The sequence below is a fragment of the Natator depressus genome, chromosome 25 (assembly GCF_965152275.1).
Source record: "Natator depressus isolate rNatDep1 chromosome 25, rNatDep2.hap1, whole genome shotgun sequence".
Taxonomy (NCBI): Eukaryota; Metazoa; Chordata; order Testudines; family Cheloniidae; genus Natator; species Natator depressus.
The window spans coordinates 4351744-4370526 of NC_134258.1; the positions used below are offsets into that span (position 1 = coordinate 4351744).

Here is an 18783-nt window from a genome sequence, read left to right on the forward strand (position 1 = left end):
CTCAGTGGGCAGTGTCCAGCGCTCCGTGGCTTCCCCCGGCCCAGGGGTGCTCTGCTGGGCCCAGCGGTGGCTCTCGTGAGCGACAGGATCCCTCCCTGCACCCCAAGCCCTGTGCCCACCCAGTCCCTGCTGTCCCCAGGGCACAGCCTCTCTCTGCCCCGGGCATGTCCTCCCTGCTCTGCCCCTGTCACCTCCCCCCTGTGCCCCGAGGTGAGCCCTCTGCCCCCATGGGGCGCTCTGCAGCCAGCCATGGGCCGCGTGTTCCTTTAATCCCCATGACCTCAGACTGGCAAAAGGCCGAGCCCGTGTCGGGTGCTGCTTTTGCTCCCTGGGTTACACAGAGCCCTGTGATGACTAGCACTGCCCAGAGGATGGGGACACCGGGGTTCGGGTGGCTGGGGTGGGCCCTCGGCCGCCAGGGGAGGGAAGGAGCTGCCAGTGCAGAGCACAGGAGTCAGACGTGGCCGGCAGCTGGCAGGGGGGAGCAGGGCCCGGAGCACCAGGACCAGCCCACGCAGGGTGAGGGTGTTGGAGTATGGGGTGGGGGGGTCCTATGGGAGAGACCTGGAGAGCATGGGGTGGGGGGGAGCATTTTGTGTGTGTGTGTGTGTGTTTGTAGGGACATTGTGTGTGTGTGTGTAGTGATGTGTAGGTGCATTTTGTGTGTGTGTGTGTGTGTAGTGATGTGTAGGGGCTGTGTGTGTGTGTGTGTGTAGGGGCTCTGTGTGTGTGTGGGGGGTCTGTATGGGGGGTGGGTGGCATGCCCAGAACCCAAGTCCATCCTCTCCCTCCCCACCTCTGTTCCCAGCCTGGCTCTCTTCGCCAAGATCTGCGAGAAGACGGTGCTGAAGCGTGTGTTGAAGGAGCTCTGGAAGCTGGTGATGAACACCATGGAGAAGACCATCGTCCTCCCGCCACTTACCGACCAGACAGTGAGCCCCCGGGGGCGGGAGTCAGGACATGGTGGGCAGGGAAGGAGGGACACGTGGGCACCCTCCTCTGAGCTCTGGGCTCTCCATGGCGGAAGCTCAGCTGGAGGCGGTCCGCTCTGGAGCCCTGGCACCGCGTGAGCCTGGGCATCGAGCGCTTAGCGGACGGAGCTTCATCCAGAGCGCGCTTGAGCTCTCTAGCTTCAGAGCTCAAATCAGGGAATGAGGGGCTCAGCTCCCCCCTGCCCTGCCCAGGACGTTTCCAGATCACTCTGGTGGGGGGGGAAACTCCCCCAGCGTTTACATCCCCCGAACAACTCCTGGGAATAAGGGTCTGGCTGGAGAAGCGTGTCTCCACCTCACCCCTCTGTCCCGGCCCAGCGTGCCCAGCGAGGGCATGGAGTGCCATGGCACATGGAGTCAGGAAGTCGGGCCTCCCACTTCAGCAGCAGAAACAGAACCGTGGTGCCCCCCTTCTTCTTAAGTGTGGGGTGCCAGGCAGGGGAGCACCCTGATCTGTCCCCTGAGCACAAGGCACTGGGCAGGCGTGTCCTGAGCACGGCTCCCTGGCAAGGGAAGGACTTTGTCTCCTCTCCAAGAGCTGCTCATGCTGCTTAGGGCAAAGGGGGCTCCTCTTAGCATCTGTTGCCGCTTCTGGGCATTGGCCTCTCTGCGAGGTTGGCAGAGGGCGTGGGGGAGAGAACATCGGGTTGGGTTGTCTCTGGGCGGGAGGGTGAGGGTGGGGAAGGAAAGGGGACGGGGGCGTGTAACGAGGCTGGTTCTGGCGGGACCCAACGGAGAGTGCCAATTCAGGACAAATTGCTTCAAGCAGGGCAGTTACAGCCCAGGGCTGGGGTTTCTGTGCCCACCAAGGCAAACCAAACCAGCCAGCCAGAGAAGACTTCGGTCTCACCCCACTGGCTAACCACAAGTCACACAAGCAATTCTCTTAGACACTCCAGTTTCCCAGTATCACCACCAGTGCCCCTCGTTATGGGGACAGATGGTTATGAAAACCAATACCCCAGTAAAAGAAAAATGATTCTCCCAATCCCAAAGAACCAAGCCCCAGACCCAGGTCAATAGACAAATCAGATCTTACCCACAAATCACGCTGTTGCCAGTCCTTTAGAATCTAAAATCTAACGGTTTATTCATAAAAGGAAAAAGATAGAGACGAGAGCTAGAATTGGTTAAATGGAATCAATTACATATAGAAATGGCAAAGTTCTTGATTCAGGCTTGTAGCAGTGATGGAATAAATGGCAGGTTCAAATCAAGTCTCTGGAGAACATCCACACCTGGGATGGGTCATTCAGTCCTTTGTGTAGAGCTTCCATCTGTAGCAAAGCCCCTCCGGAAGTATGAAGTAGGATTGAAGACCAGATGGAGGAGCTGCAGCAGTCTTTTATAGTCTTTTCCAGGTGTAAGAACCCCTCTTTGCTCTTACTGTGGAAAATTACAGCAAAATGGAGTTTGGAGTCACATGGGCAAGTCCCAGCATACCTGGCTGAGTCACAAGGCGTATCTGCCTTCTCTCAATGGGTCATTGTATAGCTGATGGTCCTTAATGGGCCATCCATCAGGCTAGGCAGAGCTGACACCAACTTGTCTGGGGTGTCACCCAGAAGCACAGCATAAGTTTGAAATACAGACAGTATAGAGCCAATATTCATAACTTCAACTGCAAAATGATACATATATACAGATAGCATAATTATAACCAGCCAATCATAACCTTCCCATAGACACCTCACACAACAACCTTTGTACAATATGTGCTGCAAATATATAACAGTGGTTGCAACAGTGATCTATACCAGGTTTCAGAGTAGCAGCCGTGTTAGTCTGTATCCGCAAAAAGAAAAGGAGGACTTGTGGCACCTTAGAGACTAACAAATTTATTTGAGCATAAGCTTTCGTGAGCTGCAGCTCACTTCATCGGATCTATACGGTTACAGATTTTGTCAATAACGTCACAGGGGGACATTTGCAGGGGGATTCCTGGGGGCCTCTGAGGTTCTCCACGTATTGCATAAAGGGCCCATAAGGTAGGTATAAAGAGCCCCTGGAGATGCCCCTGGAGTAGGCCATGCTCACAGCCCTGGGGCAAGGGATGGATTGGGGGCACAACCGGGGAACACTTTCCTCCAGCCCGGGCGTTGCTTTCCAGGGCTGTGGGAAGCATAGTGTCAGGAAACACCGCCGAGCTGCTCTAATGAACCCCAGGGGCTGGACAAGCCCCTGAACTGCCCCCCGAAGTGCAAAGATGGCTTAAAGTCCCCTTAATTCCTCCTCCCTCCTGATCCCAAGTACAGCGACTGAGAACCGAGGCCAGAGACTCCAGAGGGACCGGGCCTGCTGCCCCATTTGACCGGAGCTTTGCCTTTGAATTTCCAGGCCTTCTACAGGATTTGGGCGGGTTTCCCCTTCAATGGAAACACGCTGCTGAGGTTTCCTGAGAAGGCTGCTGGCCCATCCACTTAACTTTAATGAAGCTTTTTGCATGGTGACAGGTTTCAGAGTAACAGCCGTGTTAGTCTGTATTCGCAAAAAGAAAAGAAGGACTTGTGGCACCTTAGAGACTAACCAATTTATTTGAGCATGAGCTTTCGTGAGCTACAGCTCACTTCATCGGATGCATACTGTGGAAATTGCAGAAGACATTATATACACAGAGACCATGAAACAATACCTCCTCCCACCCCACTCTCCTGCTGGTAATAGCTTATCTAAAGTGATCATCAAGATGGGCCATTTCCAGCACAAATCCAGGTTTTCTCACCCTCCGCCCCCCCACAGACAAACTCACTCTCTTGCTGGTAATAGCCCATCCAAAGTGACCACTCTCTTCACAATGTGTATGATAATCAAGGTGGGCCATTTCCTGCAGGAATCCAGGTTCTCTCACCCCCTCACCCCTCTCCAAAAACCACACACACAAACTCTCCTTACAACGTGCATGAAAATCAAGGTGGGCCATTTCCAGCACAAATACAGGTTTTCTCACCCCCCCACCCCCATACACACACAAACTCACTCTCCTGCTGGTAATAGCCTATCCAAAGTGACCACTCTCCTTACAACGTGCATGAAAATCAAGGTGGGCCATTTCCAGCACAAATCCCTGGAAGTGAGCTGTAGCTCACGAAAGCTCATGCTCAAATAAATTGGTTAGTCTCTAAGGTGCCACAAGTCCTCCTTTTCTTTTTGCATGGGAATTTCCTAGTCTAGCTTTAGTGTCCCAGACAATGGGAGATTTTCACTCCTGGGGAGTCTGTCGCGAGGGCTAACAGCTGCTCCCCAGGGAGATCTGCCCAGGCAAACAGATGCACCAGTCCCTCTGGGAGAAGTGTTCTGGCATTCCAGCCGGCTGCTCTCTGCCACTCCTGAGTCACTCCTACAGCCCCGCTGCCACTGTTGCAGTGCAGGGAGCTGTCTCACCAGCTAGCTGATGGCGGGCATATTTTGAGGGGCCCTTTAAACTTGATCAGAGACCTGACAGCTCTGTGCCATGAGTCACAGGAACCCAGACAGCAGAATGCCATGGAATCTCCTCCACGCAGCATCAGAGGATGCTTTCCGCTGCCACGCAGCGGCCCAGCCGTGAGTCAGCCTCGCCCGCATTTAGCTCAGCCGCCCTGGAACTAAGCAGGCTGTCTGCTCTGGCACCGCAGCCCGTTCTCTTGTCACAGCTAAACAGAGCTCGGCTTGCTCCATCTGCGTCTGGGGGACCGGGAAGACAACCCCCGAATTGTGCAGGGAGTGGTGGTGGGTGGAGGTCAGTGTTGATCAGTGGGAGGCCAAGGAGGCTTGTCCTGCTGGAGGTCGCTTCTTAGGGGTCTCAGGGTGCATTTTGGAAGCCCATGGGGATTCACCGCAGGACGCTGCTGCGTTTCGGCATAGGTGATTCCCCATTGCATTTTCACTTGGATCTGAAATTCTTCACATCCTGACGTCACCTTGCGTAGCGTTGCCGTGTGCTGCTAAACAGCTGCCGTGCTACACTCCAGCACTGAGTGAGCCCTGCATGGCTATGGTCATTTAAGATAAGTGTTGAGCATTTTCAGAATGAAAGGTGGTGATTCAGCCATTGCTAGTTACAGCTTCTGAGCAGCAGAGAAGGATTTTGCCCATGGCCACAGGCTTATCTCCTTGGGGAGCAGGGGGTTCTGCCTTTGGCACCGTTGAGGAGACACAAGGGCAAGGGTTGATTTATTCGAAAGGCCTCACAGGGGGTTAGATTGCTTGGTGTTTTCCTTTGTTCATAGACCTTTATTGTGAGGTTGAGAACATCCCCTTCACCAGGAATCCCCCCTCACCAGAGTCCCCATCACCGGGGATCCCCCCAGCTCAGCCCCTTGCGCCCTGGAGCTCTGGGTCTGCCGGGGGTTATTCCTGGGGGTGCATGGGGGGAGTGGGCCCGGTGGTGGTGGTGGTGAGGCTGGCCATGGGGGACAGGGGAGGCAGGAAGGCAGGCGGGCGTGACACTCATGTGACGGTTGTTCTCTCCAATTGTTCCGCTCCCCTCACAATGGCAGATGATTGTAAGTACGGCAGCTCCCTGTCTGTCTGTCTGTCTGTCTGCTGTGTGTCGGTTCCGATCTCAGCCGGTTATTGTCTTGTGTGGCTGCCCTCGCCCTCGCCCCCTCCCCGCCCCCTCCCCGCCCCCGCTCCGCTCCCTCCCCGAGTGACCCCACCTCTGTCCCCCCGTTGCTCAGCTGCTCCTCATCCACCGCCTGTGCCCCAATCTGTAGGGCGAGCCTGTCTCCCAGGGGCCAGGCAGCGCCGCGGAAACTCACCATGGCTGGATCCGGTCGGGGGACAATGTGGGGGGGAGAAGGGGGTGGAAGGAAGAGATGTGGAGTCCTTTTAGGGACAGCTCCCTCAGACCGGCCTCGGCAGCAGGCTGGTGCCCTAGTATTGGAGGCCAAGATGGGACCTGCATTCTCGTGCCCGCACGCCCCTTGGCGGGGGCTTTGGGGGCTTTCTTTCCTGTGTGCTGCATTGGGGCTTAGTGGCTGGTTCCCTCCCTGGCCCAAGCAGCCCAGCAATGGCCCATCTTTATTTAAGGGACTGTCCTGCAACTCCTAACAAAGAGCCCTTTCCGTCCTCTTCTGGGTCTTGGCGTGACGCCCGTTTGGCGATACTCCTTAAGCCCAGCACTCTCAGCTAGCAACCTGTGTCTCTGGTCTCTGTCCTTTAGGAGAAGTAGGTGAATCTGGGGACTGGGGCGATGCAGAGAGGGCTGGGGGGGGACCTTGAACCTGGGGGCCCCGGGCACTGCAGGGTTGCAGTCCATCTGGTGTTTAGAGCAGCACGGAGTGGGATGGGGTGTGGGGAGCGACTGTGTGAAATCCCTCTATGTTTCCTGGCCCAGGGTGCATGGGGAAGGCAAAAGAGTAGCAGCGTGTTTCAATAGCTAGCAAACCAGGCTCTGCTGCTTAGTTCTGCCAGGCTGGCCCAGGCCTAGGTTGCTGCTCAGAGTGTGGGAGTGAGAACCAGGCTTTCCTGGCAGCTCTTCCCCGCTCTGCCACTGACTGTCCGTTTGGCCTTGGGCGAGACACTGCCCCTCCCCATGCCTCGGTTTCCCTAGGTGGGTGATGAGACTGAGCTCGTCTGAATGGAAACGTAAGGCCCCTCCTAGGGGTTATTACTGAGTGAAGGATCACGGAGCGTGAATCAAGTGCTCTTAAATAGGTGCCCTACATGCATTTGTACTTTGAGCAGCTGTTCACAAGGCCCAGTGCCTCGCTTTTCAGTCATCGGAGCCTGTTCAAAGGGCACCGTCAGTTCTTCCATTTCACAGGCAATGGCCTCACGTGTTTAGAACAGGGGACTTGGAGCCAGGACTCCTGGGTTCCAGCCTCAGCTGTGCCGCTCGCTCAGTGCACAGCCCCGTCACATGGGGAAGTGGGAGCTGTAATGTAATGGTGGTGAGTGTACGGGGCTTGCTAGCGAGTCAGAAACGCTACTAGCGAAGGCTCTGTTCAGTGTCAGGCATTTTAATTCCCTTCCTATTGGTTTGTGACTATACAGCTTTTTCGCCCGCCCTGTTGGCCACCTGCCACGCTGCATTCCCCCCTTCCCCCTTTTGTTTCCGCTGGAGTTTGAGACGCTTATTCAGGTTTAGTTCCTGCTGTGTGGGATCCGGCCCAGTTCGGGACACGGAGCCTAGTGCTCCCGGCGAGGCAGCGCCAGCGGGTGGAGACCCCTTGGCGTTTTTAGCGGTTCCTCCCGAATTGTGGCGTTAGCCGTTCAGCTGCTGAGGAGACGGTGCCAGTGCGGGGCTGATCCTTCCCCCGACACTCCAGCTCTTTAAAGGGGATGCCCTTGTGTCCAAGCGATTCACCGTTGTCCCTCTGGGGCTCGCCTTCGCTAGGGTAGGAAGACGAGCTTTGCATGCGATGGGTAGCATGGGTAGCTGGCTCGCTGAAGACCCCGAGTGGAGGCCCGCAGGCAGTACCTGACCTACAGCGTGGCCATGGGCCCACTGCCTGCTTTCCGCTAGGGATCTCCAGAGAGAAGAACGCCTAGTGCAGGCAGCCTTCGGCTTGTGTCCCCTCCTCCTCCCGGGCAGGCCGCTCGGGGCAGAGCGATGTGACCGCTGCTGCTTGGCTTCTCCAGCTCCCCCACCTGTCTGTACAGCAGTGGATTCCCAGGCCCCCATCCCGCCTGGGGATTTTTGTCCTTTCTGGATGCCCACCCACCCCCCATTCATCCCACTGCTGGCTCTCTGCTCCCCCAGCTCAGCTGTGGTGTCTTGCATAATCCCAGCCATGCTGTGAAACCCCTTTCGAAGGACACTCCTAAAGCTCCCCCCTTTGCTGGGAACAGGCACGCCCCCCCCCCCTTTACCAGCTGTGCCCCCTGCCTCCTCTCCTCCTTTTTAGCTGACTGTAAAAGCAGCATCACCCAGCACTGTTGCCCTGCTGTCTCCAATGCCACGTTCACCTCCAGGGGTCCACAGTGGGAGAGGCCTAGCGGGCAGGTGGGATGTGCCTCCCGATCCACTCCACCCTCCGCCCGCAGACCCGTCAGCCTCCCCGAGCAGCAGGGGGCGGGGCGGAGTCGGGCACCTGGGGCCTGACCTCGTGCCGTGAATCCCTCAGAGTTAGGAGCCTGACCGCCTTATGGCCAAGTGACGTGCAAGGTATTGTCACTGCAGGGAAGGGCCCCTTTGGGCAGACACCAGCTGGTCTCCCAGGGCAGGGGCCTGGCCCATTTCAAGGCCAATCCGCGCCCATCCTGCCAAGGTTTTGGGGGCGAGAATGCGCAGCCGCCCTGCCAAGCTGCCTGGGATTCAACGAGTGCTAGGCTTCCCCCGCGGATTGCCAGTGAGGTGCCTGAGCCCCCCGTACCACACACACACACACAGACACACCCCCACCATCACGGTCATAGGTGAGGACTGAGACTAGCCCAGGACGGGAAGGTTGCGAGAGGCAGCCATACCGCCTCCTATGGCAGTCCCTCCCCTTTTGCATCCCCAGCTGCCAAAGTCCCCCAGTCTGCAAGGGAAGGAGGATGGGGGGAGCGTGGGGGGGGGATCAGTTAGTGCATCCTTCCCCTCCAGCGAATGATCACACACACACACACACACCCCGGCACACTCACACCTCTCTGGACCATTGATCGACTTCTGACGTTGTTTCTGCAGGGGACGCTCTTGAGAAAACACGGCAAGGGGACAGAGAAGGTAACTAGCCCTCTGGCTTCTTTGACTGTCTGTGCTAGCCGTGTATCGTCCCCCCCCCCCCAAATCAATCTGCTAGCCCTGCTCAGTACAGCGAGCAGAGACAGACCCAGCTGCCTATTGCCTGGGGACCAGGGTGTCGTGCTTCACATGTTGTGTCGTCTGGATGTGCACTGTGTGTGTGTGTGTTGTCGTACAGAGGTGTAGTTGTGTGTTGTGTTGTCTGGGTCTGTATTGCCCGGGGATGTATGTGTGCATGAGCAGTTACACGTGTAGGTGTTTGGCGGGGGGGGGGTCTGTGTATATCGGGTGTGCTGGGGATACCCATGCATGTGGCGTCCAGGCTGGGGAGGCGGTGTCTTGCCCGTGGCCTGGGGAGACTGGCGGCCGGGAGCTGGAGCAGAGCAGGTGCGTGCCGGGAACCAGGTCTGCTGCAGGTCTGATGAGCCGCAGTGGGGACGGCCCAGCCACGGCTCTAGCAGGCCCTCGGGGACGGTTTGCCAGGAATGAGCAGCAAGGCGTCTGCATGGCTGTACCACAGCCCAGCCCTACCCTTCCTGTGGATTAAATGGTCTGGCCCCTATGATTAGAGAGGGGACAGAGCCGCCCGCCCATGGCCCCAAGTACTGGAGAATGAGGAACCCTGGTGCTTTGGGGGAAAGGCAGCAAAGCCCATCCTCTACGGAATGCCAGGGCTGGTGCACCTCCAGAGAGCCTGGTGGCACCCGCCCAGGCAGGGACCGATTTGCTGGCGTGGCAGGCAAGGCAATTGTGTGTGTGTGTGCGTGTGTGTGGCAGAGGAGCTATTTGATGCCATATTGAGGTGTGGGGGAGCCTTTCTGCTCCTGACGCCGGCTAGCCAGGGGCTGCTCCTGCAAAGTGGCCTGTACCGTCAAGGCGAGGCAGGCAGGAGTCCTGTGGGACTCGGCCGTGCACGGGAGCAGATGCCGAGAAGTGTCCACTCCAGGTGGGCACAGAAATCCAGGTCCTCCAAACCTGCCCACCTGCAATGGGTTTTGTCTAAAGAGCAGCAACCCTGGCTAGCCAGCACCCTAGAGTGAGTGACAGAACCACTGCCTGTGGGCGCAGCTCTTCGTTGGCTCTGTGGAGTGTCCGGAAACCTTCACCTGTGCTGTGGACAGAAGCAGCAGGAGGCCAGGACTCCTGGGCTCTGCCACTGATTTGCCATGTGATTTTGAGCAAGCCACTGCCTTGCTGTGTGCCTCAGTTTCCCCAGTAGTAAAACAAGGCTACAAGTAGTGAGAGGTTGGTGGATTAGTGCATTGTAAAGGGCTTGGAGACCCTGGAAGGGTATCATCATTCAGGAGCTTCCCCCTACTCATCCCAGGAAGGCAAACGGAGCCCCATAATACCTGTGATGGGGATCAGGGTAGACTTCCTCCTGCAGCCGCCACCTGGGAAGGCAGGGAGAGCTCCCAGCACACTCTTGCAGGTGGAGCTGCATGAGAACTGGTGGACTCATCACAGGTATTTCCTGAAGTCTGCAAGCAGCCAGTGGAGCCATTTGTGGGGGTGGAACAAAGCTCAGCGAGCACAATGGGTCAGATCCTCTGCTGGTGTGCGCCGGCGCCAACAAAAACAGCACCGATTTACCCCAGCAAAGAATTGGGCCCAACTCTTTCCAGCTGGCCAGAGGAGCGGACCCGGGATCCGATCCCGCTCGGGCTGGTGGGCTTGGCCCTGGTGAGGTGCTCCGGGGGGGCGGGTCCATCCTCGGCCGGGTCGGTTTGCTGACGGTGATAACTATATCCAATGCTGTTCTCTCTCCAGAGCAGGGTGAAGCTGCCCAGTCACACAGATGTAAGGAGACTCTTTGATTCTAAGCCTGCTCAGTTTTGCTCTCTCTCTCCTCTGTGCCTCTTGCTGTTGTTTTCTCACCCCCTGCCCCACCCTGTGCTCCCCAGGGACTGTGTCTCGTCGATCTCGCTGCTGACTGGGGCTCAGCTCGCTGGCCTGCCTGCATGCGGGGGCGCGGGCTGGGCTTTGAGGCCGGCACAGGAAGGGCTCCTGGGGGCCCCTCTGCTGACAAGCTATGGAACCATTGCTGACTGGGGCCGGGTGTGTAGGCAGGGCTGGGCCCTGCTCGCCCAGCAATCCAAACCCTGCAGAAGGGAGTGGGGTCTAGTGGTTAGATCAGGGGACTGGGGGTCAGGACACCTGGGTTCTCGCCTGGCTCTGGGAGGGACTAGGCCTAGTGGTTAGAGCAAGGGACTTAGGGTCAGGAGTCATTCCTGACTCTGACTCACTGTGCGGCCACTTTCCGGCTGTGCCCTAGTCCGCCCCACTGTGGTGTGGGACAGGGCCCATTGCAGGGGCAGCTGGGTTTGTCGGTCACTGGTGGGAGCAAAGGGCTCCGTGAGGCCCTAGGGCGGGTGCAGCATTGCCGTTCCTTCAGCTGCTCCGTGGGGGGCTCTGCAGACGGTGAGCTGGGCCTGAGGGCAGTGACTTTGCCTTCCCACCCCACCACGGGCAGGCCACAGCCTGATTCACCCCAGGCCTGGCTGGGCCGGGTTTCCTTCGTTGCAAGGGGCTGAGGGGAGCAGCCCTTTGAAAGGGGTACTGGGGGAAGGGTGACCTTTCCCCTGTGAGATACCCCTCCACAAGGGATGTCAGCTTTCACAAGCCCCAGCTCTGGTGAACCTGTCGACCAGCGTGTTGGCCAAGGGGTGCCCTCTCCAAGCTGGCACTGCAGCAGCTGCCGGGCAGCAGGAACCCATACAACAGAACTGCTGTCAGGGAGGCTAGAAGGACGCTCAGAGGCGTGAGCATCACATGGCCACCGAGTGCCCCTTAGGGCTCCCCGGGGACCCAGGCTGGTCCCTGAAAGCTCAGCAAGCTGGACCTTCCTCCTCTAGGCTGGAACCTGTCACCTGTGTGTCGCCTCCCAGCTCCTGTGTGTCTCTGCCCTGTGTCACCCGCTCTCTAGCTCCTTTCCTGTTAAAACGTCCTCTCTTCTTTTGCTCTCTGGCTCGTTTCTCTGTGGGGACAGAGGGGAGGGGGGAAGCAAGGTGGGTGTCAGACTGTCTCTCTGACCTCCCCTGCCCCCACCCTGAGCCCCACGGGTTGGTCCCAGGGGGTTAAGAGTGAACATTGGACTCATGCACGTCAGAATCAGACCCGGGGTGGGGATCCTGCAGCAGGAGGGAGCAGGGGTCAGATCTTGACTCAGACTTGCTGGGAGGCTGAAAGGCACCTTGTAGGCCAGTCAGAGCAAAAGGTGAGCAAGTGGCCCTGGCTCCCACTCTGCCCTGGGGAGCCATCCGGGGGGGGGGGGGGCAGGGCTTGTCTCTTAGATCCCCTTTGAAAATTCCAGCAGCAAACTGCAGGTCAGGGAGGGAAGGACTCCACCCCTCCTGCCCAGAGCCATTCCTGGCCAGTGCAGCCATCGGGGCCAGGTCACAAGGGCCTGCACGGGCCAAAGGGAGAGAAGCTGCTGCTTTGTAACCAGAGAGTCAGTCATGGCTTAGCTCTGGCTGGGGTTAGGCCAATGCACCCTCTGGGAGCTCCTCCCCAGAGTCACACAGCTGCCGTGGGAGTAGGAAGGGGAGCAACCCTCATGAAGCCGGAGCCGCGTGCAGTGGAGGGAAGCCAAGCACTTCCACTCTCCAAGCCCAGCGGGAGGAGGGGTGCTACACACGTACCCCCGCAAATCATTTGGACTGATGCTCCGAGGGTGTTCGTTAACATCAGCCTGCGTGAGTCACAGACATCTCTGTGGCTATCCAGCAGGGGTTGGGGCCTGGGGACCCTGCCAGGCAGAGAGCTGCCAACTCGCTGCTTCCTTGGCACAAATATAGGGGAGTCCATCTTTTCACATGCCGGCTGGTCCGTCTGCCAGGTGGAGCCCCAGGCCCCTTGGTTGCTCAAGTGCGTCACGGCAGGGGAATCTGGTGAAATTAATTCAGGGAAACCCACAGGGCACTATTCGTACACATCCCCCCCCGCCATTCTATACCCTAGTATTGTCCCTCCTCCGCACTGCCCTGCGATCCCCTGCCAGGCAGTCTCTCCTCCCAGCACTAGTGACTGGGGGTGGGCCCTGCGTGCAATCAGCTAGCACGGGGAAGAATCGCTTTCAAGCCTCTTCGCCTTTTGTTCTCTTTCTTGTGCACTGCAGGGCACCCAGATGATCTTCAATGCGGCCAAGGAGCTGGGGCAGCTGTCCAAACTGAAGGTAAAAGGAATGGGACAGCATGGGTATATTTAATCTCTGGGTGAGACTGCTCCTCCCCAGAGGTCAATTAGACAGTGATTGTAATGCTGGGATATAAGCAGTAGCACCTGGAAGTCTCTTTAGCTTATCAGAGACATCGTTAATATAAAGCAAGAAGCCAGGCTAATTAAGGGGAGGGATAGCTCAGTGGTTTGAGCCATTGGCCTGCTAAACCCAGGGTTGAGCTCAATCCTTGAGGGGGGCTATTTAGGGATCTGGGGCAAAAATTGGGGATTAGACTAGATGACCTCTTGAGGTCCCTTCCAATCCTGATATTCTATGATTCTATGACAAGGACCTGGTATAGTAATTGAGAGACATCAGGCACCTGTCACCCCAGCTTGGCAGGGGGGGGCAGGTGCACCATCCTGGGAACTGGAGTGATACAGCCCTGGCTCTTACTGAGTGACTTGCTGGTTTCAGGACCACATGGTGCGCGAGGAGGCCAAGAGCCTGACCCCCAAGCAGTGTGCCGTGGTGGAGCTGGCCCTGGACACCATCAAGGTAAATCCGTGCTGTCTCCCCTGCACCTGGTCGGCTGCCTGCCCACCTTTCCCTCCTGCTAAAGGGTGGGATAAATGCAGTCTGTCAAAGCCCCCCTTCTCTGGGAGTGGAGACAGAAGAGGTGTCTGCACCATCCAGCCAGGGAACTGCAGCAGGATTCCCCATCCGCCCACAACAGCACCGTGGCACGAGCGAGAAGCAGAGACCTCCCTGCTGGGGTGTCCTGGGACTGTGCCTGCAGCAGATTGCCCACCATGCTGGTTCCTTGGGTAGCTGACCAGCCATGCCCACCATTCCCTGAACCCCCACATGGCTCCCTTCTCACCCGGTCTCCTCTATCTCCCCCTCAGCAATATTTCCATGCCGGAGGAGTGGGGCTGAAGAAGACCTTCCTGGAGAAGAGCCCCGACCTGCAATCGCTGCGCTATGCCCTGTCTCTGTACACGCAGGCCACCGACCTGCTCATCAAAACCTTCGTGCAGACTCAGTCATCTCAGGGTAAGACACCCCACGGCCCCTTTGCGCAGCCCCCGCCAAGGGCTGCCACAGCCGCTGCGCCCACCTGTTTGACTGGTGTCCTGGGTACGTCCACCTAATGTCCTGGGTGCATCCAGGATGGGGGCACCGGCCCAGCCCAGCGAATGCCACCCGGCGTGCCGGGCAGGTCTGTGGGGAGGGTACCTGCTGTGGGCATATCCTGCTCTTCCTCGGGTAGCAGTGAAACAGGACTCTAGCTGCAGTGGGGCATCAGCCCTTCTGCTGCCCTGCCTGGGTGCTGGAGAGTTGGTGGGCAGGGGGCATTGGTGGTGGGGCCCTGGCCCTGCTAGGGAAAGGGGCCGAGAGCCCCCAGGCCGGCAGCCTGGCCCCTGTTATAAGTGCTACGTGCACCTAGGGAGCACACGCAGCAGGGGAATCTGGGGTGCAGGCAAAGGGATCCTGCAGGACGCCCAGGAATAGCAGCTGTGCTGGCTGCGTCCTGCACTCCCGGGCTCCAGGCCCAGGGGAGCCGACAGCCGGGGCATCGCAGGGGCAGGAGGGGCCTTCCCAAGGTGGCCACTGGTTTTGGTGCCGCAGCTTTTGGAAGCTCAGCCTGGTGCCTGATTGTCAGAGGCACGGAGCCCCCCAGCTCCCTTTGATGTTACGGGCCACCAGCACCCCCAAAAATCAGGCTCCAGATGCCTCCCTCCGGGTGCCCCAACTCACTGGCCACTTCCAAAAATGTTTAAAATTCTCAGCGTGCCCCAGGAGCACTGGGGGATGGACCCCGTGTGCAGGGCCCAGCTCAGAAGGGGTTAACCCTCCACATGCAGCTCCCCCCCAGGCCACAGCTGCCAGCACTGGTTCCTGCCTCGCATCCAGGCCTGTTCCTCTTCAGGCTAGCACAGGGAGCTCCCCCTGGTCTGGACCACTGCGGGAGGGGAAACCGAGTCAGGGACTCTCCAGACAGCAGAAGGAATTACCCGGTTCAGTGCTGGACGGCGCAGGCAGGCCCTCCAGTGTGTGCACGTGGGCACCAGCCAGGCACTGCAGGGGTCGGGTGGAGCCCTGGCAGGCATAGTGGGGAGTTTGTCCTGTCTGTGCGTCCCGTCTGGTGGCCGAGCCGGGGGTGCAGAGGTGGCTGTGCTGGGAGATGGTAATGCTGCCCGCTCCCCCTTGGCAAGGGCCATGTACATCCACAGGGCTCTAGTGACTCGGTACTGGTGGTGGATTGTGGGATTTCACTGCTAGTGGGACAGGAGGCCACAGACCCACCCTCCCAATTGGTGCTAATTAGCCCCCAGCTGGCAGTAACAACCTGTATGAAAGCACCGGGGATCCTGGAGTAACAATGCAGCGAAAAAAGCCCCCTCCCAGGCAGTGCGATGCCCACGCCTGCTGGCAAATTCCACAGACCCTAAATCGCTGTTGTCTGCGGGGGACCCCAGCTGACGCTGGCCCCAGATTGCTCAAACCCTCCTGGAGGCATCTGGCTCCCAGCACACCCCCTCTCCCCCCTGCTGTCTAACACAATGTCGCTGTAACGTCTTGTTTTGGATTCTCTAGCTGAAGCCGGCGCCTGTCTGCGAGATCTGATCTCTTTCTCTGTTGTTTTTCCTCCCTATTTTTCAATGTTTCCCTTTGCCTTCCCTTACACGTGCTCTGTCTCTCTGTGTCTCTCTTTCTCTCCTTCCTCTCTCTCTCCTGTTTACCTTTTTACTAGTCCATGGTGGAAAAGGTATTAGGTTTACCCTTAGTGAAGAAATTTATCCTGAGAAGGGTACGTCTAACACTTCCGAACCCTGATGCACCCATCCTGAGCACCCCACCTCCAACCGGCCAGAGCTAGTAACAGTCCCTCCAACCCCGACCGGGGCGCAAAGGCCTGGAGAGCTGGGAGGATGGGGAGGGGGTATGGTGTGGCTTACGGGGGGCCTGTTCATTCAGGGCTGGGGAATGCCTGCTCTAAAAGCAGCTGGGGATGGGGAGAGAGGAGGTGGTTGTCTTTCTTTCCAGCCAGACCCCTAATCTGCCTCGGCCCCACAAATGGGCACTTCTTCCCAATTCCTCTCCCCCCAAGTCATCCCTTCTTGGCCACTGGCTAGACTCTTAGGCCCAGAGGCTCCGAGGCACCTCTCTCGATGAGAGTTGGCCTTCAGTCAGCACTTGCCCTATTGAAGTGGGCGGATTTGCCCACTAACTGAGGGCTACACCCAGCCCTGGTGTTTCTCACTGGCTCACTGCTGAGGTGGCCCCAGGGAGGGTCATTAACCACGGGAACGGCCTACCAAGGGATTCGCTTGGAGTAACCCTAGACTGGGGGTCTTTAGCTAAGATCTCTAGCTCAACCACAAGCTATGGGCTGGATGCAGGAATCCGTGGGTAACGTTCTAAGGCCTGTGCTCTGATCACAGGGGTCTCTTTGGGCCTGTGAATCTAGGTCACTGGGCGTTGATCCCAGGGACCCAAGGGCTCAGTCTTATTCTGCCTCTGCCAGACCCCCTCTCCCATGGTGCAGGCATTCACAGCACTCGCAAGTGGGTGGGAAATGACAGGAAGCTGGCTGAGGCTCCCCCTGACCCACGGTGAGACGGCTGCAGCAAAGAGCCGAGAGCTTCCTCCCAGCGCTGAGCTGCTGAGCCTCAGCAAAGCAGCTGCCTGCCTCCAAACCTTTGGGGAGCCCGGGGCAGGGTGGGGGAGGTGGAAATCCGAGCCAGCCCAGCCTCGGCCTTTGAACACTGGGCTCCAAAGAGGGGGCCCAGATGTGGCCAGCGGCTCACCAGCCTCACAGAGACTCTTACTAGCCTTGCTCCGGGTGCAAATAAGTCCTGCCCGCCTTAAGACTGCATCCGAATGCAGGGGTGGGGCTGCCCCATCCCCTCGGCCCCCCCCTCCCCGCCATGCAGCTTGGCCCTGCCACTTGCATTCCAGCCCTCGTGTGTTGGTGCCATTCAGCCTGGTGCAGGGGTCACTGCGTTTTGTGTTTTCCATGCTTGCACTGAGCACAGAGATGATCACTCCTCCCTCCCTCGGTTTATGGACTGAGCGAGTCTCAGCATGTGACTCTGGGGGGTATTGTTTTAGTTTGGTGCAGCTCTGGAGGGAAAGGAAAAAGAGACATGAGTTTGGCCACTCAGAGGCCAAAGGCTATGGATCCAGAGAGTTTCCCCCTCACCCCAGCCCCCCACCCCCTTTGGAGCAGCAGTGGGGCCCGGTCCCATCACCTCCACCTTTGAGATGGAGCTGTATGCACCAGCCACCTCCCGTCCACTACAGTCATTTGAATCCAGCTGCTTCAGTGCTGCAGAACAAACCTCTGCACTACAGGAGGAGCTCTGGTAGCCATTAGCAGTAGTAGGCTGTTATCCTCTACCACACACCCATTTGGCCATTAGGTTACAGGTCCCAGTGCACACACTGGGTATATGGGCAACATGGCTGCATGGGATAGAGGCTGAGACTTTGACCCCTTCCCCAACAAGAGGGTGGGGGGCCTTCAGTGCGGACCCCCACACATGCCCCCTCAAAGAGGGGAGCAGTGAGACAGCCTTTCTGGTGTCCCCTGTCACGGACTCCCTGGGCGATGCTCTGGAACTGCTCCCTATGAAGCCAGGCAAGACTCTGGGGAAGTCTCCTCTCTGGGAGCAGCCTGTCTGCAGGACACACAGCTCACAAGGCTTCACCTTCCTGGGTCTGACCTCAGAGCATTCAGCATCCTCTGTCCCTCCGTGCGCCTCCCACAGCGAGTCCGCTCAGGCGGGGCTCCTGGGGAAGCCAGAGGGTCCTGCACCCCAACTCCACAGTCAGACGTGACTCTCAGCCAGCCAGTAAAACAGAGGTTTATTAAACGACAGGAACATGGTCTAAAACAGAGCTTGTAGGTGCAGAGAACAGGAAACCTCAGCTGGGTCCATTTTGGAGGGCAGTGAGCCAGACAACCCCGTCTGCCCTTCACTCCATGTCCCAGCCAGCCCCAAACTGAAACTCTCTCCAGCCCCTCTTCCTCTGGGCTTTGTCCCTTTCCCGGGCCAGGAGGTCACCTGATTCCTTTGTTCTCCAACTCTTTAGCCCTCACCTTGCAGGGGGGAAGGGCCCAGGCCATCAGTTGCCAGGAAACAGGGTGTCGGCCATTCTCTGTGTCCAGACCTCTGCAGTGATCATACACCCTTACCCCACCCCCTAGATACTTAAGAACTGCACAGGGGAAACTGAGGCACCCCCACACTATTCAGAAGAAACATTAAGAACAGTCCCACTTCGTCACACCCCTCCCCCCCGAAAGTCACCAACCCAGGCAAGTCAGTAGAAGCCCAGGCATAATGCCCCCCTATCCAGCAGTAGCTCACCCTAATCCCTGGTGGGAGGGACCTTTGGGTGTCCTTCCCCATCCCCCGACTCAGAGCCCAGCCGTGATTGGCTAAAAGCCGGCTGCTGGGGCTGGCGAGGGACTCCTGCTCTGCGATCCATGGTCTTTGCTCATCAGACTCAAGCCCTGCACAAGAGGACGTTAGCCTTTCCTTCTCCGGCCGGGGCTGTTTTCCATGATGGTTTGGAAGATTCCGCCCACCCACCGTTTAACTGTCGTACCCCCACCCCTGCCCCCACCCTCAGTTGGACTGAATTTTTCATCATGCACTTGCCCCCATCCTCTTTCCCCTCCCCGTCCCCCCACCTGCATGCAGAGCCCCAGGGAACCCTGTCTGGACTGTGAACTGTCTTGCGGGTCAGGATTTGCCTGTGGGGTAAGGCGGGGTGGGGGGTCAGCCTTCAGGGGGTAGGATAGGGTGGGGGAGCTGGGGGCTGGGCTGGGGAGGTGCTGGTGGGCTCAGGTCACGTGGGCTTGTGCGCTGCTAGTCTGTGACTGTGGCATTCTGGCTACTGGGGGTGACTGGGATCATCAAGGAGACGCTGCTGCCAGAAATCAGGTGGGCTCTGGGCTGATG

General features: G+C 58.3%; 1 protein-coding gene across 1 annotated transcript in view; it reads left to right on the forward strand.

Annotated features, from left to right (window-relative positions):
* UNC13A (unc-13 homolog A) overlaps positions 1–18783 on the forward strand; it is a 124342-nt gene that overhangs the window by 99982 nt on the left and 5577 nt on the right. Inside the window, exons 35-40 of the mRNA XM_074939554.1 lie at positions 809–932; positions 8590–8628; positions 10417–10446; positions 12764–12820; positions 13283–13363; positions 13714–13861. Of these exons, the coding sequence (XP_074795655.1) occupies positions 809–932; positions 8590–8628; positions 10417–10446; positions 12764–12820; positions 13283–13363; positions 13714–13861 (479 nt within the window). The remainder of the gene's footprint in view (positions 1–808; positions 933–8589; positions 8629–10416; positions 10447–12763; positions 12821–13282; positions 13364–13713; positions 13862–18783) is intronic.